Consider the following 27,587-nt stretch of genomic DNA (forward strand, 5'->3'; position numbering starts at 1 on the left):
AAAAAACACCTCTTTGTCTTTCATCGTGATGACTTTTAGCACAACATACGTCAATGCCAATATGTGTAACTTATGCTGTTATGCAGTAAAACGAAACACCTGGATGAAATTATACTAAATAATTGTATTACATTATTTTGTGGGAAATTAATAGTAAATTAGCCTGTCAACAACATTAATGGTTAATGAATGTGTATTTTCCCTATTTTTTTACTTATTCATACAATTCAGACTTGAAGTGCTGTACAAGATGTCTGTTCCCTTCTCCAACACAAACCTGCGGATCCCTAAAGGTTTTGGGAATTTATTGGAGGGTCTGGCCAGAGAAGTGTTGAGAGACCAGCCTGGAGACATCCCTACCTTTGCTGCTCTCTACTTCACAGAGCTTCTTAAAGCCAGAGAAGGTGACTGAGATGGTTTCCTTGGATCCTGATGTTTAATAGTGTTTGATAATATATGAGTTACTCATATTGAGTTAGTCATTGCTGGCTTACACAGTATGTCTTTGTCCTAGGCAGAAATAATTTTGTTTGCAATGGCTACTTTTATTAAATCTATATAGTCAATGCATGCTTGAACATAATGAATGTGTTTTGTTCCAGAAAGTGGCCTTGATCCAGCAGAGTGGGGTGCAAAGATGGAAGATAGGTTCTACAATAATCACTCATTTAAGGTATCTAAAAAATAAGACAAAACTCTTAACCTTTAGATTATTTTACAGTTATTCCTTCTAACATGCATGTGTTGTTTGTTCTTTTCAAAACAGGGCACATCAATACAAGGAAACTCCGTTTTACCTCAAATAAATACAAGGTGTGTGGATTAGAAAATGTGATTTCACTCTTTCACTCTCCCTAACAGTTCTCCAGATGAGAGAAGAATCGAAATGAAGACAGACTTAAGTGAAGACAGAGTGAGATTTTAGATGAAAATTTAGACAGTAAAACTTGTTTTGGTTTGATTTCCTTTATTCTGGTTGTACATTCTTGCAGTGCAGCAGGTTTAAAACATTATAGCAGGATGAAGCTCTGCGGGTGGCTTTCCATCTCTGAGGCAGGGCTTCGATCATTTGATCAAGCCGAGGGCGGCTCTCGACGATTGATTGTAGTGTCAGAGCACAGATATGCATCTGGGTTGTACATAAGGATTCATTTATTACTCCTGTTGTACTTGTTTGTGCTTTTATTTACTTGTATTATTAATCACTGTTGCATATAATGTCAATTTTGCTTACATGTCAATTTTCAGAAACAACACTGGCCGTTTTGAAACTTTTGGAAACAATGAAACCCAACGTTCTGCATTAAAAGACCTCAAAACTAAAAATTCAGAGGACACTGAAATAAAGCAAAAATATGAGTTAGAAAAGAAGCTCCATGAGGAATCCAGTGAGAGGGAACACAAACCTGCTGCAGATATTCCCTATGTGGGAACAGCAGATGTTGATATATGTGCTCAAGAGCTGAAGGACCCCAGTGGGATTCCAGAACAAACATCAGAGGTAGGCCTAATGAAAGATGAAGAGGTCGCAAAAGAAGCTGCAGGTACTGATATCTGCAGATCCGAACTTGAGCCTACACCTCTGCCTGCTTTTGGTGGTCTAGCAAATGTGGATGTATGTGCTGAAGAGATAAGCCACCCATCTGAATCTACTGAGGCCAACAGAGTCCTGGGAAGTCCAAATCCATCGTCTCCGAATGGAGAACAGTCGGAATCACAAGAAGAATCTTTTGTTGAAACCCCTTCACATATTGAGCAAGATGTAGGCAAACCATTAAATGAAATGTCTGATGATGATGGCCATATTGAAGATGCTGAACAGGGAGTCTCAGAAATGGTTGATGCTTTATTAGAAGACACTGACTCTGAGAAAAAGAGCACTGAGCAGGCTTATGTAGAGGATTCATCAAAAAGTACAATTGAAAAAGATGTTTCTGAAAGTGCAGTCGAAGCAGGGCAGGAATCAGAGGAACATATTGAAGAAAATGATGACTTACCAGACAATGAAGATCAGGAAGAGTCCAATCATGAGTACAGCAGCACCAATGACTTTGTAGAAGATGTAGCTGATTCCACATCTGATATCAATAGTAAATCACTGATGGAAATGAAAGACTTCGGTGATGAAACAAATGACAGTAAAAGTGAAGTCATAGATGTTCTAGATGAAGCTGACCATCAGGTTCCTGATGAACAGAGTACATCTAAATATATTGATGCAATTGAGGAAGACCTTTTAGAAACCCCAAAGCAAGTTTCCCAACTAAACAACAGTGAATCGGAAGTAACAGAGGATATGATAAGCAATGAAATTTTAAACAATGATGCAATGGAAGCTTCTGAGAAAGATCTAAACACAGAGAATGTAAATGAAGGGAGTGATCTTGACAGTGATGGCTGTGATGCTGAAGAGATAGATCCAGACATTTCAAACAAACCTCAGCAAAATATGGTGAAAACTGAGGATGAGGAGGATGATGGAACCCATGATACTGAACCAAAGAAAGCTGAAGAAGCTGAGCCCAGGCCTTTAGAGAGAGAAACAGAGGTTATCGATGAAGAACAGACTGAGAATGATGCAGATCAGTTGGAGGAGCAAAGAGATAAAAGCCAGGAATCAACACTTGAAAGTGAGAACCTGGAGAATCCTGACAGCAGTGAACCAAAGGTACATTTTTTTTCTTTTCTTTTACTCCCTTCCCATTTGATAAAAAAAAAAATTGATTTGATTTACAGCTGTGTGCTTTCGCTCCTCCCTAAATGTTTAATAGTTTTCAGTAGGCTGTGGAAGTGCACTCCATCAACAATGATCTTATTTATTTTTATCTAATTTATTTTTATTTTATTAAATTTCATTGTTACATTTTTATTTTATTTGTTTTTCTGGTTTTCTAGATTTAAAGTTCGAGGAAAGCCACTCTCAATAAGACTTTAATAATACAATTAAAACTTTTTTTCCAATAAATGCAGGATGTTTCCAAACTCACTGAGTAATAGTGTTAAATCAACATGATCTTAAGCCTCCAAAAAGCGCATCCATCCATCCATACTATTCCAGTGAAGTGAAGCAATGAGTTTTTGTAAGAAAAATATCCATATTTAAAACTTTATAAACTATAATCACTGGCTTTCGGCAAAGGCTTGGATTACTTTTATGATGGATGTGCTATTCAATGCCAGTACAATGCTATAATATAACTCAGATAATGTTTGGCTGAACGAAGAAAGGCATATACACCTAGGAGGGCTTGAGAGTGAATAAAGTATGGGATAAATTTCATTTTTCGGTGAACTATTCCTTTAATATTTACCAAAATAATCATGATTATGATTTTTGCCACAATCAAACAGTCCTACGTCATCCTTAACTTGGATGCAGACTGTTCCTTTTATTGTCCCAAGTTAATAAGTAAAAATAAAATCTTCAAGGACATGTCTGATCAACAGCATGGCTCTGTTCCTCTCTGGAGAACAGTGATTGAAGATGTCCTGAAATAGTCCAGCTGGTGAGTACAAGACCGCAAGAGTAAAAAAAAAAAGCTCAAACTATACATACATCTTACATCATATAAACACTATGCATAAACTTAAAGAAATGTTTGCAACATTTCATAAAGAGATGTTCAAAAAGAAGTTTAGATCTTTTACCAAGAGGTCAGAACAAAATCCATATGCTTATTTAAAGGGGTTCGAAGGAGACAGATTTGGTGGTGTTTCCATGGAAACATTTTACCGACCAGTTATCCGAGGGAGAAACTGATCTAGATTTTGGAGTTGTGTGATGTTTCCAAAGAAACATTATACTGTATGCACCCAATTAACTGCTTCACTTTTCAATCCTCGGTCCGAAGTGCAGTGTTTCAAGTTGTGTAGGGGTTAATTAGAGACACGCACTAAAGCAATGCTCTCTTCCGCTCACTCCAATGTAGGTCATCTAACCTGACCTATATCAACTCTTGTCCAATGACTTTATATGCTGTAGGAGGGGCAAGGGAATCATGTAGTTTCTATTTTCAGGAACAATATTCATGGCTATCATCAATCTCTGGCACGACTGTAAAGTCACCTCATCTTCTTCTAGGAAACTCTTGTTTTAACACTTCCATGCTCTGTGAACCGACTTTATTAGCTCCCAGCCTTACACATCCAACAGATGCCAAGAAAAGAGAAGTGATAGCATTACAGCACAGAGCTGCATGTTCTCTCTTTAATCTTGGTAGGGTAGGAGGCAGGAGATGGAGCACTGTTCTAGAGAAATAAAGGGCAATGGATTTACTGTCTGTTTGTCTTACTCTACAGTAAATTGCCACAGGGTGGAGGAGGCACGGACTGTGTGGGACTGACTGAGATGTGGAGGGGCTGCTTCTAGCATTTTCTCAGTTTATGATGATAGCCCTCAGCAATATTTTGGACTGTGCATATTAGAAGTAATGCAATAAAATTGGTGTAGACCATGGTGTGTCCCTTTTCTATCTCTTTTTTTTTCCACTGCAAGGCTAAACCAAGAATCTCTGATCCTTTTGGTAGCAGGTTACAGGAAAGTGAGAATAATGGCGCTGTAAACGAAAACATTAAACAAAATATTTGCAATGAGTAAAGACCGACCTGTCAGTGGTGTCAAAATGATGATGCTCGTGCGCTCTCGCGCACGCGTTCGTTCGTTCTCTCTCTCTCTCTCTCTCTCTCTCTCTCTCTCTCTCTCTCTCTCTCTCTCTCTCTCTCTCTCTCTCTCTCTCCTCCCACCCTAAAAGACAAATTATAAGGATAGTTGGAGGAGAGGAGTATTCGACCAAGGTATTTTGCCCTGTGAGGAGGTTTACGCTCTGTTGCACTTGCACGAGACGAAAACACGTTTATCAGCGTCTGTAATTGCGCGTCATGGATTGTCATGTCGTAAGTACTGACAACTTTCTTTCTTTTTTTTAAGTATTTAATTAATATTAAACATTCGTTTGATAATGAATGAGTGGTACATTGAGACATCCTTTAACCTTTTCCGTGCTTGTTTAGGAAATAGTAACGTTAAACTTATTTTGCAGATACGTGTTTGTTTTGGAACTTTATTTAATGGCGGTAAATTTCATGTCCAGTAAAAGTCCAGTTCGTTTCCAAAAAAAATGAACGGTTTTGTGGGTTTATGTCTTTATGCATATTTTGTGCTCATTATCATTTCACACTTTTTAACCGTTTACATTTCATGCCTTGAAAAGTAGGCTATAAGCATATGAATTAGCTCTATACAGTTTTATGCTTTAGCTATTAGGGTTCAAAAGATCCCACATTTTCTCTGTTTTGTTATTATTATGGTGGCGCTATAGCTATCCAGATTTATTTATTTATTTCAATTTATTTCCAATGGCTATATTGGATTTGCCATAATAAAAAAAAAGCCAAATAGTTAATTTTTTAAGTAGTCGTATCACCAATATTAATCAAAACTATGTTGAATTCAATTAAACATGGTTGCCTAAACCTAGTAAAGAACGTAGGGTGTGGCTATAATCTCATAATAGAGTAAGTAATTTTAATTAATTTTAGTAGGCTAAATCTATGTATGATTTTTCTTGTTTTGTATGTCATGTTTGGTCGTGAGCACATTTGCATATTTTTAAAATGTGTCTGTCATCTGCTGCCAATCAGCTTTCAGCAGACTTTAATGAGGTTAACTGGCCAGTTGTCACAAAACTTTGCAAAGTTTTATCCTGTTTGGACAGAAATTGGCATTATAAAGTGCCATTATTATAATAGTGAAAAACAAAATGAATTTAGTTATTGTGCATGGATTGGTGTCAACAATTAACAAATATGTGGGCTTAAGAGGTCCTTGTGCTGAGACCTCAACAATTTCTGCTTGCTGTTTATGCATATGACAAATCTTTCATCATATCATTTAAGTGGACTGGTATAGACATGGGAAAGGCTTGTGACTGCACAGTTTCATTAGAGGTGATCCATGGGTAATCATACACAGTCATGAGGAAGCAGTAAAATGAACAGATGCTTATTTATAGGGGATTGCGGAACGCCTCTGCATGTGGCCATGTAAGAGCATTTTGGCAAAATGCTTGGTTAATATGAAAAGAAGCTGATTCTTAGTTCAAAAGTGGGTGGACAGGGTTTTACAATGGACTTCTGCTCATCTTCTTCACACAAGCTGTTTAAAGACTGCCAACCAGCCTCTGCTGAGCCATTTTACATATGCTATGTTGGTTGTTGTGGGAGAAAGCATGTGGTTTCACAGCTTCAGGAAGACATAAAGAGACAAATAACATCACAACCCACCACACACTCTTTAATGATGTGCGATTACATGCTTCACAGAGCGCAGAAAGCTGGTCACAGTTGGTCTTTGCATCAAGGTGGTTGTTTTAGTACATTTCTGTTAATTTTATTTTCATTAGGTACAGGTAATAGGTTTCTCACAGGTTCTTTGTTGCCATCTGTATGGTTCCATGAACAACTTTCTGTTTAACAAAAATGTATGGACCCTTTCCGTTTCACAAAAGGTGCTTTATAGTGGAAAAGGGTTCTTCAGATTATTCAATTTTTCTTCTAATTAAGAAAGAAATGGTTCTTTTAAAAACTGGTCACTGAAAGGTTATTTTGATAATCCAACATGATCATTTAGTTGGTGATTGTAGATGTGCAGGAGAAGCTGGTCCTAAAAGAAGTTTCTGTAGAGCTGATGGATAGTGATTCATTGCAAGGGGGCTAAGATGGGCATGAGATACATCATGCTAAACCCACTAGGGTGGTATATAAGATCTCAGTGGATTCTGATTCATATTATGAAAGAGCAAAATCAATATGCAATACACCCCTGCTGAAATTATTGTTCATCCCTGGTAGGAGGAATGCAGCCAGCCACAAGAGGAAGAGGACATCATGGACATCCCATTGGATGACCCAGAGGCCAATAAGGCGGCCGCCAAAATCCAGGCCGGCTTCCGTGGTCATATGACCCGGAAGAAGATGAAACCTGGGGAAAAGCCCAATGAGGAGGTGAGCAGCAGTGGTGAGGCCCTCAACGGCAGCCAAGGGGACTCAGGTCAGTCACTGTCCCCAACAGTCAAAGAGCCATCCCACATGGTGCAGAGGTCGCCAGCTATCTTGATCCAACTCAGCTTGGCAAGACACTTAAAAACCCACACAGATCCTTGCAGAATTTGGCTTTGAGATCTGAAGTTAACAATTAGAGCTTTGAACTTTAATGAGAGTTCAAGAGTATGTTGGTTAACCCTTTTTCTGTAATGTGTACCAAAGATTTAGAATAAAAAAGATGAAAGTATTGTGACCAGACCACTGTAGCATATACAAAAAAAAATCAAAAATGGAAATGAAATATCCATCAGTTGTGTTTAATGAGTCATATCTTTATACTGAGTAAACATAAGACATGCACAAGTGTGCTTTTTAATTACCCTCTGAGTGCTTTGGATAATAATTTTCTTAATCAAGTAATTATTAATGAGCACATCTATCATTTTCCCTGATTGTTAAAAGATTGCGGCCGTTTCACCGATTTACAGACAGCCAATGGAGTCCACAGAGTCACTCTGTATTCTCTATTATCTCAGTTTGTTGAGACAGATCTTTCAAATCTAATTTCTTTTGTGGGTGGCTTAAGCCTCCACAGTTCCAGGACTCAATATTAAAGCCTTGCGCAGATTTATCCCCCTTTCAATTTTCTTTGGGGTAATGTGTTTTGTTCTGCACAAAAAGTTTCCCTCCGCTCAGTAAATATGCAAATGGTTCTCGATTGGTTGATCCCCAGAGATGTGTTGAGATTCTAATTTGAAGCAACAAATAGGCCAGCGCTGATGGAAAGGCCGTTGATATTCTCACACCAAAGCTTCCATCTGAACTATCTTCATCTGCGTCATCCTTTGAGGAGGAACTAAGCAAATCTGGCCATTTGATGAAAAAAGTGGGGCAAGCAATGAGAATGAAGGTGTCCTTCCAAACTCCAGCCGGGCCCAAATATCTCTCCTTCAGCTGTGCCGCTCCACTCTACCCCACCTCTGTGCCGAATTTAGGCCTTTCCCGAGCAACATCAACCCAGTTCTCGGTTGCTAAGCATTTTATGTATGGAAGTGTTATTTATATCCTCAGGTGCATCTGCATCGCCGAAATGAGGCTGTGCTCTGTTTTACTCCGACAAAAAGATCCACTCATATTCTGGCAAAATACATCAATAAGTAAAGCTTTGTCACATATATTTTGTGATGAATGGCAAGCTATCAAGCACTGCAACAAAATATTTTCTTACTCAGTAATTTTGTCTTGTTTTCCTATACAGATACATTTACTTTTACTATTAAATCTTGCTTTCTTCTCAAAATGAACTGAGTTTATGCTTAAAACAAGAAAAACATCTTTTAAGATCTGTTCACTGAAAGGTTCTTTGAGGAAGCGAAAATGGTTCTTCTACTGTATGCCATCACTGGGTAAACCCCCTTTTTTGGAACCTTTATAGTTATGAGTGTATTCTTTTAGATATATATTTTTTTAGATATTTGTAATGGAAATCTACAAAAAAATATTGTACTGTAAACCTAATAAAAGTGTGTGTTTTGCAAGCAGGGGGAACAGACGGAGTAGAGATAGATGCCACATCTGGTCCAGAGCAATGAAGACCTTTCTCAAGGTGGATGACATATAGGACGCTTTCTCCAGGGATTTTTTTTCTTTCTTTTTTTGTCGACAAAAGTAGTGAAATTAGGCTGGATATGTCTGATGTGTGAACTCTTTCTCTATTTTCTGCTTCTTATCCAGTCTGGGTGAATTTCTGCTCCAGCATGATTTTGCATCCCACAAAAGGCATCTGTATACTGTATATCTGATATTTGTACGAGAATTTAACACAGGCTTCTTCAGTCAGACAGTCAAGTAGACTTAAAATAATGCATCATGATTGAGTTTTATCATTTTTTGTTACTTGATATTCCTTTTCTGTGGTTGTATGTTTATGATTGCCTTGATTTGACCATGTAGCCACTATCACGATAAGATGTTCAATTAGTTTATTGTCATGAAATGGAATGTTATCAGTTGTTTATAATTGTGTTGACTGTTTGTTTGGTTTGCACCCTGTAATATGTTGAAATCAGAGCTTCCAAAGCAGCATATGGCATGGCTAGATCGACTTATTTCAATTTACTTTAATTTGTAAAATGATTTATTCTTCCTTTAAGGTAGTGCATATCATTAGAAGTATAGAAATTGAGTTAACAGCTTAATGAGTGATAGCTAAGATCACCTTGCATGTTGACATCAGCATCGAGCTCTGTATCAGTTGAAAAGCGAATAAAAGCTCAGAAATGTGTGTTGCATGCATTGAAAATGATTTGCAGTCAGGGGCTGATCATTAGTCTTTTGAAGAGTCTGATAACAAACAGACAGTTATATATAAACAGCAGAAATTGAAATATGATCCTACACATCAGTCTCATTAGTCCTGCTGGAGCATCTCGCTGGAGGGCTCACAGCTGGAAGGCTGTGCTAATGAGACCTGGACAGTCATTTATCAAGGTCAAAATGCCACATGCCCAATCAAATCAGCATTTAGGCTTATGGCTATAATAGCATAACTTTACATTAACATTACACTGTTTACTTATTTTCTGATAAATGTGCATGTAGCAAAGCTATAACGAAAGAACTCTCAAAGAAATATTGTTTGATAACATCATTTGATGTATAATAAGTAAACAGTAAGATATGTGAGATGGTGCTACAGTAGCCTATGTTGTGATTATATTCGCGACTAAAGGCCATCTCGATAAAATGTTTATAATACACATGAAGCATTATTTTATTAAGAAAATAATACAAAAAGGTCCAGTAAAAAAAAAAAGGTTAATACTAATAATGAATCAGTGTCAGAATGAATCAGAATCAGTGAATATGCAATTTGGTCAGTTTCTCTCACGAATTGTGCATTTCTATACTTAAGAATCAACCATACAATATTAGGGTGGGGTTTTTTTTTTTCAGTGAATAATCTTATGTTTTTTGGTCTGTTATTTTTATTATTCTTATTTCAGTTTTAGTAATTTTAGCACTTCAATGTAAACCTATTTTATTTCAGTTAGTTTAGAAGGCAACTTTACATGTATTTTATCTAATATTTATAATTTTCAGTTTAGTTTTATTTCAATCAAAAAAAAAATTATATATATATATATATATATATATATATATATATATATATATATAAGCCTTTTTTGTATGGGGGGGGGGGAGAGCCCATTTTTTAAAAATGCATATAAAGATACAGAATGTGAATGTGCTTTTACTTCTCCAGTATTGATTGTAAGTTTATGAAAAAATATCTTATTTTGTGTCACACAGAATTAACTCATACAAGAATAAAACGACATAAGGGTGAGTAAATGAGCGAATTTGAATAAGGTGAACAATCCCTTTAAGATTAAAGGGTTAGTTCACCCAAAAATGAAAATTATGTCATTAATGACTCACCCTCATGTCGTTCCAAGCCCGTAAGACCTCCGTTCATCTTCGGAACACAGTTTAAGATATTTTAGATTTAGTCCGAGAGCTTTCTGTTCCTCCATTGAAAGTCAATGGACGGCATACTGTCCATGTCCAGAAAGGCAGTACAGACATCATCAAAGTAGTCCATGTGACATCAGTGGCTCAATCTTAAGTTTATCAAGCGACGAGAATACTTTTTGTGCGCAAAAAGTAAACAAAAATAACGACTATATGCCACTATTCATTTCCTTCTCTCTGGGCCTCAAGTGAGTTCACGTAGTGTTTTTGCGCAGCGTGTCTGTGTTGTACGTCACACGTAGGCTCACTATTGGCCGACGCTGGTCATGTGTGATGCGTGTGACGTACAACACAGACGCGCTACGCAAAAACACTACGTGAACTCACTCGAGGCCCAGAGAGAAGGAAATGAATAGTGGAATAAAGTCGTTATTTTTGTTTACTTTTTGCGCACAAAAAGTATTCTCGTCGCTTGATAAACTTAAGATTGAGCCACTGATGTCACATGGACTACTTTGATGATGTCTGTACTGCCTTTCTGGACATGGACAGTATGCCGTCCATTGACTTTCAATGGAGGAACAGAAAGCTCTCAGACTAAATCTAAAATATCTTAAACTGTGTTCCGAAGATGAACGGAGGTCTTACGGGCTTGGAACGACATGAGGGTGAGTCATTAATGACATAATTTTCATTTTTGGGTGAACTAACCCTTTAAGCGGTTTGAGAACATAAATAGTGAATCTATTTCTCCATGACAATGTTAATCACTCAGCCATTACATAAAGAGCTGCACTTAATTAGACTGTGTACTGCGCTTCATAATTAAAGACATACGGCACACCGTTAATCTTGTGTCTCAGCTGATGTGGGCATTTATCACACACAACGAATCACATTCTCCATACTAAAGTGACTTCATAAATCCTGCTTTGAATGTTTTAAAGGGGACCTGTTATGCCCCTTTTTACAAGATGTAGGCTAATATAAGTCTCAGGTGTCCCCAGAATGTGTCTGAAGTTTCAGCTCAAAATACCCCATAGATTATTTACTATACCATGTTGTAAATGCCCATTTTTGAGTGGGAAAGAAAAACGCAAGTTGTTTTCGTGCATGTATCTTTAAATGCAAATGAGCTGCTGCTCCCACCCAGCTTTCCAGAATAGTGCTGTGCCTTTAGCTCGTGCCTACTCTGCCAAGAACTAAAAAAACATCTGTTTGGTTTTGATTATTATTTATATTGTAGAATAATTATCTCTATCACGGTCACGCTCATGTGACATTGCAGTTCTTCAATATCATGTAAGTTAATTATCTGCATGCATGCGTTTTAAAGCCATATCAGTCTAACTTCTGATATATGGTTTTCTGAGGCACGCTCACAGAAAGCTAGATGTTAAACTAAGTTCTCTTTCACGTCTTATTGCTCTTAAACTGTGAAATACACACAAGGTTGTGTTAAAAACACACAAAGTTCACATAAACAGTCAGTTATGTCTGTGAACTTTGACGTAAACAGCAAGTAAAGAAATCGCATGTTTAGCCTATATTAGATCTGTGTATTAAAGTGAAAGCAGTGTAATATACAGTGCCTTCTGCTATATATGCTGTTAATGTAAATAAAACAAAAGAAAAACAGAAAATCACTCAGTGCTCTTGATTGAATAACGTTAGTAGCTTTAATGAGAATACATTTCTTACTTAAATGCTGCTGTTTAATGCTCTGGCAAGGAGATAAACATGGCATGTCATGTGTGGGACCTGTGTAATGTGACGTCACATTGCATAGAAACTGCAAACGGCTTATTCGGAGACACTGCTTATGATTTATGTGGATTAAAAAAGGAGTGGGTGGATTTTTCCCATAATATGGTGGTTGTGTACACACACTGGGGACAGACATTTATGTTCAAACACCATGTAAAAGTGAATTTTGCATAATAGGTCCCCTCCCCTTTAATATTTCACAGTGACTGATTACATTTGATGTTGTGTGGCCTACAGTAACTTAATGAAGTTGATTTCCTCAAATCAAGTGGCTTTCGATCAATTTTCGTAGGCTAGCCTACTGACTTTTAACATTTCTAAACTTGCATAGGCAGGAGGAAAAACTGGACAAGATGTCCTCCGCACAGCAACAAAGACCTGCCATAATTGTCATTTCTTTGTGTGGCTCAACTTTTCTTCCTCCCCGGGTGAGAAATGATCGCTTGAACTCAGTCGCCCACATTCCCTCCTCCGCACACAGGCCTCAGCTTTATGGGGCTCCAATGTAACCTCCCCAGAATTAATTCTGTCACTGGCTCCAGGACTTACAGTCTCCTAACAGGATTTTTACAGGTTGCCTATGGCAACACAAAGTGCCATAAGACAGTTCTCTCTCAGACTGCTGCTGTGTGTCCCATGATTCCTGCCCTCAACAGACTGCCGCTGACAACGCCGATCTGACAGCTGCCATACCGCCAAAAACATTCAGCTAACCTGCACAACACACACATATTATGTATTTATAGCCTGTGAAAGATCGAATTACACTTGAAAATGTGTGCGTGTGTTTTAACACAAAAAAAGGAGAGTGGATTTGCATAATTGTTAAAGCCAGTTACTGTTTTGCCTCAGAAACATGTGCAGTTAGCATTAGCACTGGCTGGCTGCTACATCTGTAGAATCTCATAGCATATCAGTCGTGGATTGACGCTGAAATTAGACTACTCTCCACATATAAAAATCTGTTTTAATCTCAAAACTCTTCGAACTGTTCAGTTTTTGTGCTTAATTGGCTCTTTTGTATTTCACAGTAGCATAACATCAAAACCTCCAGTAGAGGGAGCCTGTGTATAACAAGTTTACCATGCAGAAACAAACGCATATCAATGCTTAATCTACTGTATCTATATATATATATATTTTTTTTTTTTTTTTACTAAACTGAAAGTGATCTCCTGGTTTCACAGACAAGACTTAAGCCTATTCCTGGACTAAAATGCATGTTTGAGCTGTTTTAACTGAAAGCAACTTGCACTGATATATCTTAAAATATGTCACTGCCATTGTTTTGTCTCAAGAATTTTTTTTTTCTAAGGCACATTTATAAAAGCTACTGAAATGTCCTAATTGAACTAAAGCCTAATCCTGGCTTTGTCTGTGAAACCAGGCCTATAAATATTAGATAAAATATAATCTTAAATGTAAAGTTGCCTTCCAAACTAACTGAAATACAATAGGTTTAAGTTGAAGCCCTAAAATTATTAAAATGCCAACTGAAATAAGAATAATAAAAATATAAAAGCACATACATTTACTAAAAGGAACTAAACTTGAAAACTGAAAATATTAAAATAAAAGCTAATTATTAATAAATACCATAATAGTATATAATATAATATAAAAAAAACACTTGTGATTATTCTTAACAGGAAATGATAGTTACAGAAATAGTTAAAACTTATAATTAAATGAGTAATAATTAATAGTTAATTAATAGATATATATATATATATATATATATATACAATAATATAACAAAAGCATATGGTCCAGGAGCTGGCAAACATCAAAAAGCACCACAAATATCTTGTATGTTTTACGAGTGAATGCAAAGTTTCTCGGGGGAACTTAAAAGTTCTTTTCTCGTTAAATGTTCTCATGTCTCATGAAGTCCAGTGCATGTGCACTATAGCTTCAAGAGGATATTCTCCAGCAGAGACGTGTGCGAGGATCTTTCATGCTTTCAGTGCACTATTGACCTTGGATGTTCCCACTGATTCTACTTGACAGATTTCCTCACAAAGATGAGAGAGTCCGGGAAAGACTTTTATCCTCTAGAGGACAAAGGCTAATTCCAAGCTTTGTGTGAGTATGTTTGTGTCTCAGAGCCGTACTAAAGCTTTGATCACCAAGAACAGAGGAGGCCCTTGAGGATAACAGATTGTATGTTCCATTAAAAAGCTTTTTCGTTCTGACATTCTTTGCCATTTTGCATACATAATCTGCTACGTGGGAGGCTAACATTTCAAATACCCAGTTTGGATCATCAATTTTAGCTCTCCTATTATCAGAAACGCCATCTGTTGTAATTGAAATGTTTTAATTGTGTGCTAAACAATAGCTGTGTTTGCTACTAGCATCACTATTGCTCATAATCGGCATTAACAAGCTCCTTTTAAAACTTTAAGCATTCATACTAAAGCCTTTCATTTTTTTCTATATTTATGTAGGCTACATAGGGTTTTCTGCTACACTCATTGTGAATATTTCTTTCTGTCTGTGGGGTCTGTGACCACCACAGCTGCTGACCTCTGCAAGACATGACATCAGCTCCCAGACAGACATGTGATGGCTAGGCCACAATTCCTGGCACATTTTTTCTTTTCAGCAGTGGAAACAATTGTTACAACGAAGAGTTAAAACACAAACAAATACAATTATTAAATAATTAAATTTATTAAAAAAATAATTAAGGTTAAATGGTTGGAATTCACCCAAAATGAAAATTCTGCAAATACTCACCCTCATGTCGTTCCAAACCCGATCTTAGAGATTTCTGCCCTTCCACTTACAGTCATTTTCAACTCAAGGCACAGAAAGGTAGACATCAAAGTAATTCATGATGTGACTCCAGTGGTTTAGCCCCAATTGTACGTAGCAATGCAAGTGCTTTGTTTGCGAATATATATATATAATTTTTTTTAACTTTATTTACTAAATATGAATCTCTGTTCACGTGTCAACACAACACGCATGCGTCGTGAACACGTGTGTGCATGCGTTGTGTTGACGCGAGAGCAGATGTTGTTGTGTGAGAGCGCGTTGTAGATTATTTAGTAAATGAAGTGGTAAATTATATTTTTGTGCGCAAACAAAGCACGTTTAGGATTTTACTTTTATGATGTCTTACTACCTGATGTCTGATGATACAGCACTGATGTGGCAGTTGCGTAGCTGTCAATGGAGGGGCAGAAAGCTCTCAGACTTCTTAAAAAATATCTTCATGTGTTCCGAGGATGAACGAATATCTTACGCATATGGAACGACATGAGGGTAATTAATCACAGAATTTTCTTTTTTTGAGTGAACTAACCCTTTAAAATATACTTATTATAAAATTAATTGAATATTGGAACATAATATTATATTGTATTGCTCTAATTATTTAATTATTAAAATAAATACATTTGAAACTGGCAATCTAGATCCATTTTGAAATGTCTCTAGGAATTGTTTTAAACAAAACCATCTAACTCTTGTGCATAAAGGCCTTTTCGCTCAAGACTGATGCCTTAGCAACCTGTAGGTCCTCTTTTCATCCGTAATGGCCTGGTGGGTCAAAGATATATGGGGCTTACAATGTGCTCATGTGGGAGGGCCTGATTAGGGGTTGGTGAAGTAGGGTGTTTTTTTTTTGTTTTTTTTAAGTGCTCAACCTGAGCACTTGTCCTTGAGTAGTTGTATAGCAGCTTCAAAAAAGTTCTCCTTTCATTCATTTTGTAAACTATACATCAAGTGTTTGAATTAGCCCTCCTTGAACCCTCATTAAAATTAAGGACTTGAGACCATATCTTTGTTAAATTTTATATTGACTGATTTGACTTATTGACTTAATGGCTGCCACTGAAACGTCTATACTGAATTATCTACCAATGACTTAGACTTAACAGTCTTTTTATTTTATTTCAGTTTTAAAATCTGATCATAGCTACATACATTTATTTTCTATTAAGTGGACACTGTATCTTCCCATTGATGTATAAACCGGAATAGAAATATAAATTAAAGGCCGTCAATAAAATAAACTTTTACACTCTTCTCCTAGCAGCTCCTTGCAGCTATTTTAAAATGCCTTTGTCTAAGAGCCCCAATTTCATTCGCAACTCAATTTTGACAAAATATGTCATTGCATCTTGCTTTTGAACGCCACTGTGGATGCTCATATCATGTCACACAAATACGCTCTAATACTTGACTGCTCACGTAACAGATATAACTACAAAACACATGTCTCCAACCATCTCACACTCATCCTAGTGTCTTTACAGAGGAGACAAGCACACACATGCACAAATGCACACACACAAAGGGGCCCTGAAAATAATCACTGTGGAGATTGAAGCTTATAAAGCGAGCAAAGCACACACACACACACACACACACACACACACACGCACAAGATCACACATAGAGCTGTTGTTCAGGCTGGGGTCCTGAGAGTGGGGTTCAGAGCAGCCAGTGTCCCGTCTGGCAGGAAGCACTCTGCATTCTCAGCGACGTGCCTTGAGTGGACAAATCATGCTGATTGTGTGGGAGAGAAACCCAAGATGAAGGCAGAGAGGGAGGCATCATGCAAAAAGACAGCCGTTCCTTCACTGTTTCTTCTCATATGGCTTCTCATCTTTTCCGTGGCAGGTAAGACAACATCATGACTTTTCTACGGTTTATGTTGGGGGAAAACTTTCTAAAGAGGAAGAAGAAGAAAAGTGTACGCTGTTGTCAGTTTCACTTTTCAGTGTGTGTTTTGTTTGTGGGTGGCTGGGTGACACATATCGCAAATAGAGCGATCAGTCAAGTTTAATTAGGGCACTCAATGAAACTATATTTGAAATGTGTGTTTTTTTAAGAAACATTGTCTAAAAGGGATTGTAATAGTAAGGAAATTAAAAGACAAATTGAATTATTATAATATTACACAAACGCTCAAAAATGCATATTGCGAAATTGTATTTTTTTAAATGATCACATCACAGACCAGTTTTTTGCATTTTGGCAAAAAAAAAAAAAAAAAACCATGCTATCTTTCATCTCCATCCATGCATTAGATTCATTTTTAATGACGCATTTGTGCAAAAAGTTCAAACAGCGAGTTCAGAACAGTCACAATGGCATGAGTGAGTTGGCTTTAGCTTGATGAAATCACATTTTCTTAAAATCAGGTAAAGATGTGCCAGGAAAGGGAACGAATGCAAGAACATGTCCTAACTAAAGCCTAGTCTTCCTCAGAGAGCTTTGATTAGCAGAATCACTGGGCCTCACTGTCTACATCCCCCCATCCACAAAAGAGCATGTCTCTTGCACAGCTGCCCCTGATTGGAGGAGAGCGAGCCCACAATCCAGACCTTTGTTAGCTCATCCTGGCAAGACCTCAGCACTGAGAATTGTTACCACAGCGATTGAGCCATGCCACGCTGACTCGCGCTGCCCTGGCAAAGCGGGCAAGGACATGTTGGCTCACACAGAAGCAATAAGCACAAAGATGTTTACCAGCAGGTATCTCACTGGAGAGTTCAGGCAATGTGTTTTTGCACTTCATTCTGCAGCAAAAAAAAAATGCAGCCAAAAATAAGATGTTTTATAAATATTATAAATTAATATAGAAATAATTGTATAGAAGTATTTGATAAAATTGTATTTAAATTGAATTATATATATATAATATTATAATTAATTATGTATGATATATTTGATTCAATGTATATCCTATATATATATATATATATATATAGGCCTATATATGTATATATATATATATATATACATACATATACATATACACACATCGAATACTCCTATTATATATATTAAATACTTCTATAAAATATTATAAAAAAATCGATTTATATTTAAACCCTTGAGGTACCATTTCAAATGTATTAAAATATCATAAAATATTCAATATCTTAGTTTTAGACGGCATCCATCTTTCACAACATATCTACAGTACGCAATTCAAGATACGACTTAAACCAATATTTTGACTTTAGTCAGAAAGACTCATTTTATTATCAATAATATTATTAATAAAGTAAGCATACTTAAATCAAATGTAGGCCTATATTTATTAATTTGTCAGAAATGTTCATCCAAAGCTACTTACAGTGCATTCAGGGTAATTTGTCAGTATGTAAGAATATGTAGGGTAAACTGCGGGGCAACTTGTCACATGCTTTACTCTAGTGAATATTGTTTCAGAGTGGGTTTACAATAATGTACAGTTCATTTAACACACACACACACTGACCTTTTCCGACAACAAGTTTTAGCTCCACTCTAATGTGTCTGTTTGTGGATGTATTTACAGGTGGGGTGAACATCAGCAGCCCGTCTCCTATAGTGCGAGGAACACTCGGAGGCTCAGCCCTTCTCTCTGTGACCTACACCAGCACCAGCTCTGACCAGCCCGTTATTAAGTGGCAGCTGAAGAAAGACAAACCCGTCACTGTGGTCCAGTCCATTGGCACGGAAATCATTGGGAACCTTAGGCCCGAGTACCGTGGTCGAATCCTCCTGTACGAGAACGGATCCCTGCTCCTGCATAACCTGCAGCTGTCTGATGAGGGTGTGTATGAGGTGGAGATCTCCATCACTGATGATACCTTCACTGGGGAGCGATGCGTCAACCTAACCGTGGATGGTAAGACAGGCATGGGCATTTCATCTACAGTGTGTGAAAAGCAACTTTCCTTATTCATGTTGTTCTGTCCTATCACAGTTCCAGTGTCCAGGCCTTTCGTTCACATGGTGGCCTCATCCGTCCTGGAGCTGACTGAGTTCTTCATACTCAACTGCACTCACGATAGTGGCACCAAACCCACTTATAGCTGGCTGAAGGGCGGGAAATCTTTGACCAATGACTCGCGTCTGCTCCTGTCACATGACCAGAAGGTCCTGACCATCTCCCGTGTTGTGATGTCAGATGATGACATCTACAGCTGCAGGGTGGAAAACCCCATTAGCAGTATGAAGAGCCTGACGGTCAAACTCACGGTTTACAGTAGGTGTTGAGACTCCAATGTCACATTCACGCATGAACCATGACCTGAAATGTCAAGTTACATTTTGCTATGTTACATAAGGGATGAAAACACAAACAACTTGTAAAGGATTATAGAAAAAAGTCATGGAAAGATGAAGAGCTGCATGGAATGTGTCACAATTACGCTGTGTAGTGTAAGCCACAAAAGAGAGAGATGAAGAATAAACAAGATATCAGAGAATTTAATGAGGACAGAAAAAAATAACAACTACACATTAAACACTGACAACATTGAACACAGAACTGGGAAAATTAAGGGCTTAAATACATAGTGAATGATAATTAACAAAACAAGGAACAGGTGTGAAACTACTTGGCAATAGTTACAAACAAGGATGGGAACTCTGCCAATCAGAAAGAACAGTGAAAATTAAACCAAAACAGAACATCACCTTTACAACATGATTTTTTTTTTTTTTTTGCATTAATTATAAGCATTAGGTACAGTATGTGAATAATCTTTAAAGGAACACTCCGACTTTTTGGGACTTTAGCTTATTCACAGTATCCCCCAGAGTTAGATAAGTCCATACATACCTTTTTCATTTCTGTGCGTTCTGTAAGTGTTATTTGACGCACCCACCGCTAGCCTAGCTTAGCACAAAGACTGGATGTAAATGGATAAGGTAGCATACTAATCCCAATAAGTGACAAAATAATGCAAACATTTTCCTATTTACATGTTGTGATCTGTATAGTCACAGCGTGTACAAATAACAAGGCTATATGAGACAGAGACCATTTTTAATCGTATAAATACTGGGAACTATATTCTCATTAGGCGTAGGAGCACAGCTACTTGGGCGGAGTGGCATAATATATAAATATATTTGAAAAAGACATAAATAAACAAATAGGGGCATTTCATCCTCATCCAAAAATGTTCTATGGAACGCAAAGGAAAAACTGATGAGAATCTTTTGTAGCTCTTTTCCATACAACAATAGTTTACAGAGACCACAAGTGAAACTCCGCATGGAACAAAAATAAATAAATAATTGAATAAATAAAATGGTCCATATGACTTGTGCACTATTCCAAGTCTTGCGTAGCAGTGTTGATATTGTTAACTAAAACTAAAAGTATAGTTTTCAGTCATTGAAATAAAGCTGAAATAAAAATATAAATAGAAAATGTATAGATAGAAATGTTTCATTAACAATTAACTGAAATGAATAAGTTTACATTTAAGTACTAAAATTGCAAAAACTAAAACTGAAATAAATTGAAAAAATCTTTATTGAAATATTACAATGAAAGGCAAAATCACAATAACTAAATTATTATAGTTTAAGTTTTAGTCATTTTGTTAAATTAAATGAAAACTGAATATACATAAAATAACACAAACTACCACATGAATAGTGTTTTTGAAGACTGACAGTCATAGTCACCTTGAAAAAGAGCAGCAAATTTTTCAAAAATGAAAAAATACATGAAAAAAAATAACAGCATACGGCTCTGAAACAACATGAGTGTATATGTAAATCATTCATTTTGGATGAACTGTCTGTTAATTCTGGCTGGTTGTGAGTGTTTTATGAAAAGGGCTGATGAAGGAGAGTGTTTATGAACAAGAGTTTTGCTCCACTGGAGCTCAGCTGATCCTTTCCTCCATCTACATCTCCGCTTGCACACATTTCTGTCAGAACACTGAGCTCAGCGGGGTCCTGCATTCCCTCTGCACAGTCTACCCTTTAAAAAAAGTCCCCAAGTTGCCCCATTCATTCTTGCACTTGTAATTCCTGGCAACCTGTGCAATGAATCTTCCATTTGAGGTCTCCTTAATTTGGACCTTGTCTACAGAGTAGTTTGGTGTTTCAGAGCACTGTTTTTTTGTACTATGGAAAGATGTACTATGTCAACCTGTTTTCTCCTTTTAAATTTTGCAGGACGGAGTTCTCTATATATCATCCTCTCCATGGGAGGCATTTTCTTACTCATCACCTTGGTGACTGTTTGCGCCTGTTGGAAACCTTCCAAAAAGTACCAGCTCTACTATTCCTATATCCATTCTCTTTGATAAATCTAAAGCAAGCCACAATAAATCTCAGCAGCTCGTACTGTTCTTGTAAGAAAAGTCTTTGTGCTTCAAATGTTAGGAGGCCAAAGTTCCACAGATCAGATGAAAACAAAGACCAAAGCAACTGATTAAATTGGAAAGAACTCATCTTATACACATTTAGGTTTCTGTTAATATATTGCATTTGATATTTCTATCACAGTCAGATATGTTGCTAACAAAAATACATTGTTATTCTTTCTACAGAAAAAGGCAACAGCTTGCCAGACAGAGCAGACAAAATTTAGCAGAGCAGAGTAACGACAATCATGATGGTAATTTGGTTAATTGTTGCAGAATAACTCAACATAAATCTCCTATTTTAATATTTTAAAGGTGCACTCAGTAATTTTTCGCTCATTAAAAAAAATATTACTTATAATAGTAAAAATGTTTAAAATTATCTGTTATTTTATTTAGAGTATTTATTTATTATTCATTTATAGTATAATAATTTGAATTTGCTTTTTATTTGTATATTTTCAGTTTTTGTTTTAATTTTACTTTAAGTTTTAGTAATTTTGTTTTGAGCTATTGTTATTTGTATTCGTTATATATATATATAGCTTTAATTTATTTTTGAATTTCATTTTAGTTTTAGACATTTTAGTAGGCTACTTTTTTTAAATTTACGTTTCTTGCCAAGGGAAAATTTCAGATTTTTAAGTTTAAGTTTTTAATTTAATATTCATATTTTATTTTATTTCAGATTTATTTTAATTACCAAAACGATTTTATTCGTTTTAGTTTGAGTTAACATTAGCAACACTGATCACATAGAGTGGCCTAATAAAAAAAAGTTTTATTTTGGAGTGGGTCGCCTCATGGAGGCAGCCATTTTGAGATCACATAACAGCAGAATAATACTACTCTGTTTATCTCTGTAACCTCCGTAACTGGACATAAATTAATCGTGCCTGACTGTAAATATTTAAATCCTACAATGGCATTATTTATTAGTTCCATCAAATATTTGCTTTATGCTGCATCCACACTAGGTCACTCCAAGGCCACTTTCATATCAAAGAGAGCAACATTAAAAATGACTGAGTGCACTTTTACACTTATTTTTTCAAATCAGAGTATAATACAAAGGAATTATTTGCTTTTTTTAAATTATTAAAAAATGTATTGTTATTAAATGTTGAGTGCTCTCTTTACTGTAGTTGATATCGTGCCTGCTAGAAATTACCATAACCGTCGGAACCCAGGTGGACTATATGTCCTCAAAGAAACGGTAAGACATTATTATTATTATTAATATTAATTTTATTATTGCTGTTGTTGTTGTTTTAATTTTATCATTATTTTTACTTTTTTATTATTATCATTATTATTTCCAGGATTTCCCTGAGGGAACAGATGAGTCTTCCTGTAATTATATCAATCCTACTGATCCCCTCAGCCCACCTTGTTATCCCAACATGGCTCCACCTTCTACACACTCTCCAGATGCTTATATGCATTCAGGAAGAAGATACCCCCGTACGCCCGTCCCCTCTCCTCCATCAACCCCTCATCCGACTCTCACTCCACCCATCTCCTGTCCCCAACACCTGGGCAGCCTTACACGCAAGCCCCGCCCTCCAAGACTAAGCCCCTCCCCTCCACACGCAGAAGAACTTCCAGTTGAACCAGAAAACAATATGCACTACCACAGCCTTCCCCAATGAGCAGGACGGATGGATAGTTTTAAATGTAAAATATCAAGGATAATATCAGAATATGAGATTATGTATGTGGGTATGGGAATTTTAATTAGTCATTTTTATTAGTTATCCTATGTACATTTAGTATTTCATGCTTTCCAAAAGCTTAGATGAATGAATTGTGTACAAGACCAAAACTTAAATTAGTAGTTATAAAGTAAAAACTGATTACATGGTTGTACTGGATTTTTTATATATATACTAATAGAACCATTTGCTTTCATTATTCATTTTCAGGAGTTTTTTTTTTTTTTTTTTTTTGGCTGTGGTTTCAATAAATAGCCTAAACTAAACTAAACCAAAAAAATATATATACTATAAATAGAAGAATATAGCATTTAATTTCAGCTATAATTGAGCATTATTAGTGTTCTCTTTTAGGGGTTACTGTAAATATGATTTCTTTATGCCAGTATTAAAATGATTTTATTCTTTTCGCCTCCTCTTTTTTTTTTGGGACTGAAAAAAAAAGTATATCTCTCAAATAATATCACATTCTTTCTGAATGTCTAAAACGACATAAGAACGTAAAGGCCTGGTTTCTTCTTGAGACAAAACAATGGCACTGACATATTTTAAGATATGTCAGTGCAGGTTGCTTTCAGTTAAAACAGCTCAAACATGCATTTTAGTTTGGGATTAGGCTTCAGCCTTGTCTGGGAAACCAGGGTGAAAGACACCAGCCTTTAAGTACACACTTGTCAAATTACACGTTTCAACCACCAGAGGCTCCCACATCACTATCAATAAAACATCTGCGTCAGCGTAGACCACAAATAGCCAGAAAGGCTACTCTTCAACCTTTCTTTCCTTGCTTTTTTTCTGTAGAACAATAGAAATAGTTTTTAATTGAGCCACTTATCTTGATTTACCGAGTAGGCGACACAAATTTTGACATTTTCTCCTTAATGACAAAAAGTTTTACTCAGGTTTTGTTATCTAAATACAATTTAAAAGATAATTTAAATAAAGACGTTGATTTAGTCAGCTACATTATATCTTAATGTTTAATCCACATGTTCAGAAACGCTGGTGACGTCATGAGATAACCAGCGCGCGACACGACACGTTGCGTCCGAAATCACATAACGTTACACTCTTGAGTAAGTAATTACTCATATACTTGTACTGTTTGTACCCTGTCACATAGTAGGCTATATGTCATTTCAGCTAAAATAAATCTCGGGCATGAACATTTGTTTTGCTTAACCAATTTATGTAGCCTACAATTTATTTCTAAAAAGTGTAAACCAGTGTGTTGTTTACCTTTAACGTTACTCTGTTACCCTTTACAGCCCAGTTTTCTAAATTCTCTGTAATATGTGTAATTAAGTGCCATATATTCTTTCTTTTTAGACTTTAATTGTACATAAAAAGGTTATGCGACACAGCCGACACTATGTGGTAGCCTACAGTGCAAATATCTTGAGTGCTCGCTTATTTTTCTATAAAGAACCAAGATCTTACCTTCCTTTGGTGGAAGTTGAAAACCCTATTTACCACTGTCCAGCATTTGATGGACAGGTGAGCTAAGATATAAAGTAGGCCTATTTAGATGTAACAATTGGATTGTATTTGTAACTAAGTTTTTTTGTACTTTTAAAATGTTTTATTATTATTATTACAAGCTTTTTTATGGGGGAAGGGATGATCATAAAAATGAAATTGATGGTTATAAACACAAAATATATATTTATTGTGTCTGAAGTTACATATTTATATGGGATTAATGGTTTTGGTGACATTTTATGAAGTGATGAGTGTGTTATATCTTTTAGTCTGCTGTCTCCACTCTCCAATGGAACATGTGCATTTGATAAAATTTACACTAGGGCATTTTATATTCGCTCTGGCTTCGATTTAAATATAGGATGTTGACAAATTTGAGAAACCATGAATACAATACAGCCAAATATAATAGTGAGCAACATATGAGTTAATAATGCATTGTTCATTTGTTGAGCACATCTAACATGCAGTTAGACAACTAGTCACACTGTCAAACATTAGCTGTGTGATCAGTCAACAAATCAGATGTCAGGCCTTGTAATGCTTAAGACATTCTTTTCACAATAACAAAACAGAAAATAGAATAGCTCCATAAATAGCACATTCACATTGTTTTCAAATGCATAAGGATGAGTATGAATGTGCAACAGTTATCTTTTATGAGATACAATAGCTGGTTAAGAATAATGTTATAATCTATTAACTCTACCAAAGCTCTTAACTGATTTATTTAAATTATTGCCATTAGATTTGCTTTATCTTACACTCGAGGGTTAGCAGTTCTAGCACTCTTCTTTTGCCTATGTACGCTAGCACTTGACTTGGTGAAAAGTGTTGTGTGTAAGTGGTGATTATGCAGAATGGTGCAATCAAAAGGCTCATGGGAACATTTTGGAGTAGATACTCTAATCAAAATGTCTGATTTTAAATGCAGTAGGATTAAAAAAAATATTTCCACTTACTCTTTAACCTTATACTTAGTAAAGAATATTGTGAAATCATGTGCTTAATACCAACAGGACTGACTTCAACATCGTTAGGCAGCCGGCCTTTGGAGGAAAAATGCTTCATTCTGCTCAATTATTAGTCGTTCGTCATGTTTTGTGTGGGTTTTGAGTCAGTACAGTGTGGTTTTGTTTTTCTCAGATAATACGAGTCCTTCAAGAAGACTTTCCAGCAGTTCCAAAGACAGAGAGCGGGTGAAACATTAAGGATGCTGAAAAGCAAAAGGAGAAGATGAAAGGACCCTAATGGAGGAGTTTTCCATATTCCAGCCCAGATCTTCCCCGGACACACATCCATAAACTGAACAACCGTAAAGCCTTTTATTATTAGGATAATGCCTTCCCCTTAGATCCTTTATTATTGAAATATGACTGGACTCCTCTCCTTTGTCCCATGATTAGCAGAGAGCCCATGCATTTCTGATTACCTGAGGTGTGATTTTCTTTCTCACCTAGTTGCGTAAGCTTTTTAATGTATGCCTTTTTGCGCAGGTCCCTTTTAACCTGCCTTTTGTAAAAGTTAGACATGAACTAACCCTAACCATAGGCCAAATGGTTTGGAAAAGCAATTTTGATTTCTTATCAACCACATTAGTCCTATCCAGTCTCCTGTTCTGATCAAAATCGTGCCCCTGTGTCAGCAGTAAAAAAGCCCCTCTGGGCGGCCCAGGCTGCTAATCTGTTTCCGCTGTGGAGTGTAGTCAATGGCACATGAGAATTAAGACGTTGGAAGCTTTTCTGGCCCCTCGGGGATGAGATCAAAGAGCATTGAGGCTGAGAACAGGTTTGCGCTTGTCTCTACTGTTCACACTTCCATCCCTAGTTTGTTAGGGCTGTTAATGATCCAGCCACACATGCCAACAACGTCACTTCTTCATTGCAAACCTGACCGAGCCAGAGATTTTCATTGTGTTATGCGTGTTAAAAATGTCTGTCTTTAAGTGTTTCAAGTGATTACGTACAAGCCGTTTGTCCTTTCCTCATCTGACCAGAACATATGTTCCTCTGAGTGGACACAGGAGGCTGTAAAGCACATTACGATGACAGAAATGTCATTGTATTCACCACCAGTTACGTCTGCACATTCTCGATTTTATAGTAATTGCTACAGCTTGACCTCAAAGATCTTATTTTTCTATAAGCGTTTCCAATTTTTTTTCCACTAAAGACTCATGCATCTCATCATGTTCAAGCGTTAAAGCTGGATTTTACACAATGGGCCATCATCAGACGTAAATATTGAGTCTGGTGTGGGCTGCTAAATTAAGCGAGATGGACAATGAATGGACTAAATTAAATGATTACAACAGACATCAAGGGGGTTGGGCACTTTTTCGCCGTAGTTACTGTTCCCCCTGACAACAGTGAGAGTGACAATTATATTCAGGTCCTTCAATACCCCCAGGTTTCTCTTGCTCACTTGCTGTATTTGGCTCCATTGAGCACCTGGGACGTCTGGGAACGCTGCCTTGTACGCGGGGAGAAGCGGGAGCTGTTGACGGCGCACAGGCAAGACTGCTATTTTCTGACTCAAACATTCTCTCTGCAATGCTATACGAATAGAACATTTCATTACGTACAGATGTTGCATGGTCAGAAATAAACGTGGCCTGCCGTACTTCAAGAAAGTTTCCAAGAAAGTCTCAGGTGACACTATGTCTGTTTGCCATGATAATTGAGGTGTAGAGTAAATTTAAAGTTGCATTTATGAACTTGACAGGATTGTATTGAATTTTTACTTTTAGTCAAAGAAACCGATGTGCATTTATGAGAATATTCAAATGAAAAATATCTTCATTTACTCTTTATTTTTAAAGAATAATATTTTTTTTTTATAAAAAATAAATAGATTGTCCAAACAACATTGGACCCCATTGACTCATTGTCTGAATAAAAAAAAAAAAGTTTTATTCAGAATTTTCTTTTAAGATTAGTTTTGTCCAAACAATATTGGACCCCATTGACTCATTGAATGAAAAAAA

The 27,587-nt window shown here is 36.5% G+C and overlaps 4 protein-coding genes across 4 annotated transcripts; all 4 read left to right on the plus strand.

Annotated features, from left to right (window-relative positions):
• Window positions 1-250: 250 nt before the first annotated feature.
• LOC308693722 (sperm surface protein Sp17-like) lies at window positions 251-873 on the plus strand (the record flags this gene model as incomplete). Its single annotated transcript, XM_081370819.1, has 3 exons — window positions 251-404; window positions 603-673; window positions 862-873. 3 exons carry the CDS (start codon window positions 251-253, stop codon window positions 871-873), a joined length of 237 nt encoding a protein of 78 aa, XP_081226945.1.
• A 361-nt stretch (window positions 874-1,234) lies between these two features.
• LOC308693723 (uncharacterized protein) lies at window positions 1,235-4,453 on the plus strand (the record flags this gene model as incomplete). The annotated part of the gene is made up of 2 exons (XM_081370820.1): window positions 1,235-2,668; window positions 4,300-4,453. 2 exons carry the CDS (start codon window positions 1,235-1,237, stop codon window positions 4,300-4,302), a joined length of 1,437 nt encoding a protein of 478 aa, XP_081226946.1. The 3' UTR covers window positions 4,303-4,453.
• A 317-nt stretch (window positions 4,454-4,770) lies between these two features.
• On the plus strand, window positions 4,771-14,399 carry LOC308693724 (neurogranin-like; the record flags this gene model as incomplete). The annotated part of the gene is made up of 3 exons (XM_081370821.1): window positions 4,771-4,893; window positions 6,850-7,048; window positions 14,389-14,399. Exons 1-3 carry the CDS (start codon window positions 4,879-4,881, stop codon window positions 14,397-14,399), a joined length of 225 nt encoding a protein of 74 aa, XP_081226947.1. The 5' UTR covers window positions 4,771-4,878.
• Window positions 14,400-16,723: 2,324 nt separating this feature from the next.
• hepacama (hepatic and glial cell adhesion molecule a) lies at window positions 16,724-23,529 on the plus strand. Its single transcript, XM_081370430.1, has 7 exons — window positions 16,724-16,917; window positions 18,587-18,919; window positions 18,998-19,279; window positions 21,214-21,307; window positions 21,591-21,658; window positions 22,550-22,620; window positions 22,727-23,529. Exons 1-7 carry the CDS (start codon window positions 16,830-16,832, stop codon window positions 23,054-23,056), a joined length of 1,266 nt encoding a protein of 421 aa, XP_081226556.1. The 5' UTR covers window positions 16,724-16,829; the 3' UTR covers window positions 23,057-23,529.
• The last annotated feature ends 4,058 nt before the right edge of the window (window positions 23,530-27,587 follow it).

The sequence above is a fragment of the Scardinius erythrophthalmus genome (assembly GCF_964197995.2).
Source record: "Scardinius erythrophthalmus genome assembly, chromosome: 7".
Taxonomy (NCBI): domain Eukaryota; kingdom Metazoa; phylum Chordata; class Actinopteri; order Cypriniformes; family Leuciscidae; genus Scardinius; species Scardinius erythrophthalmus.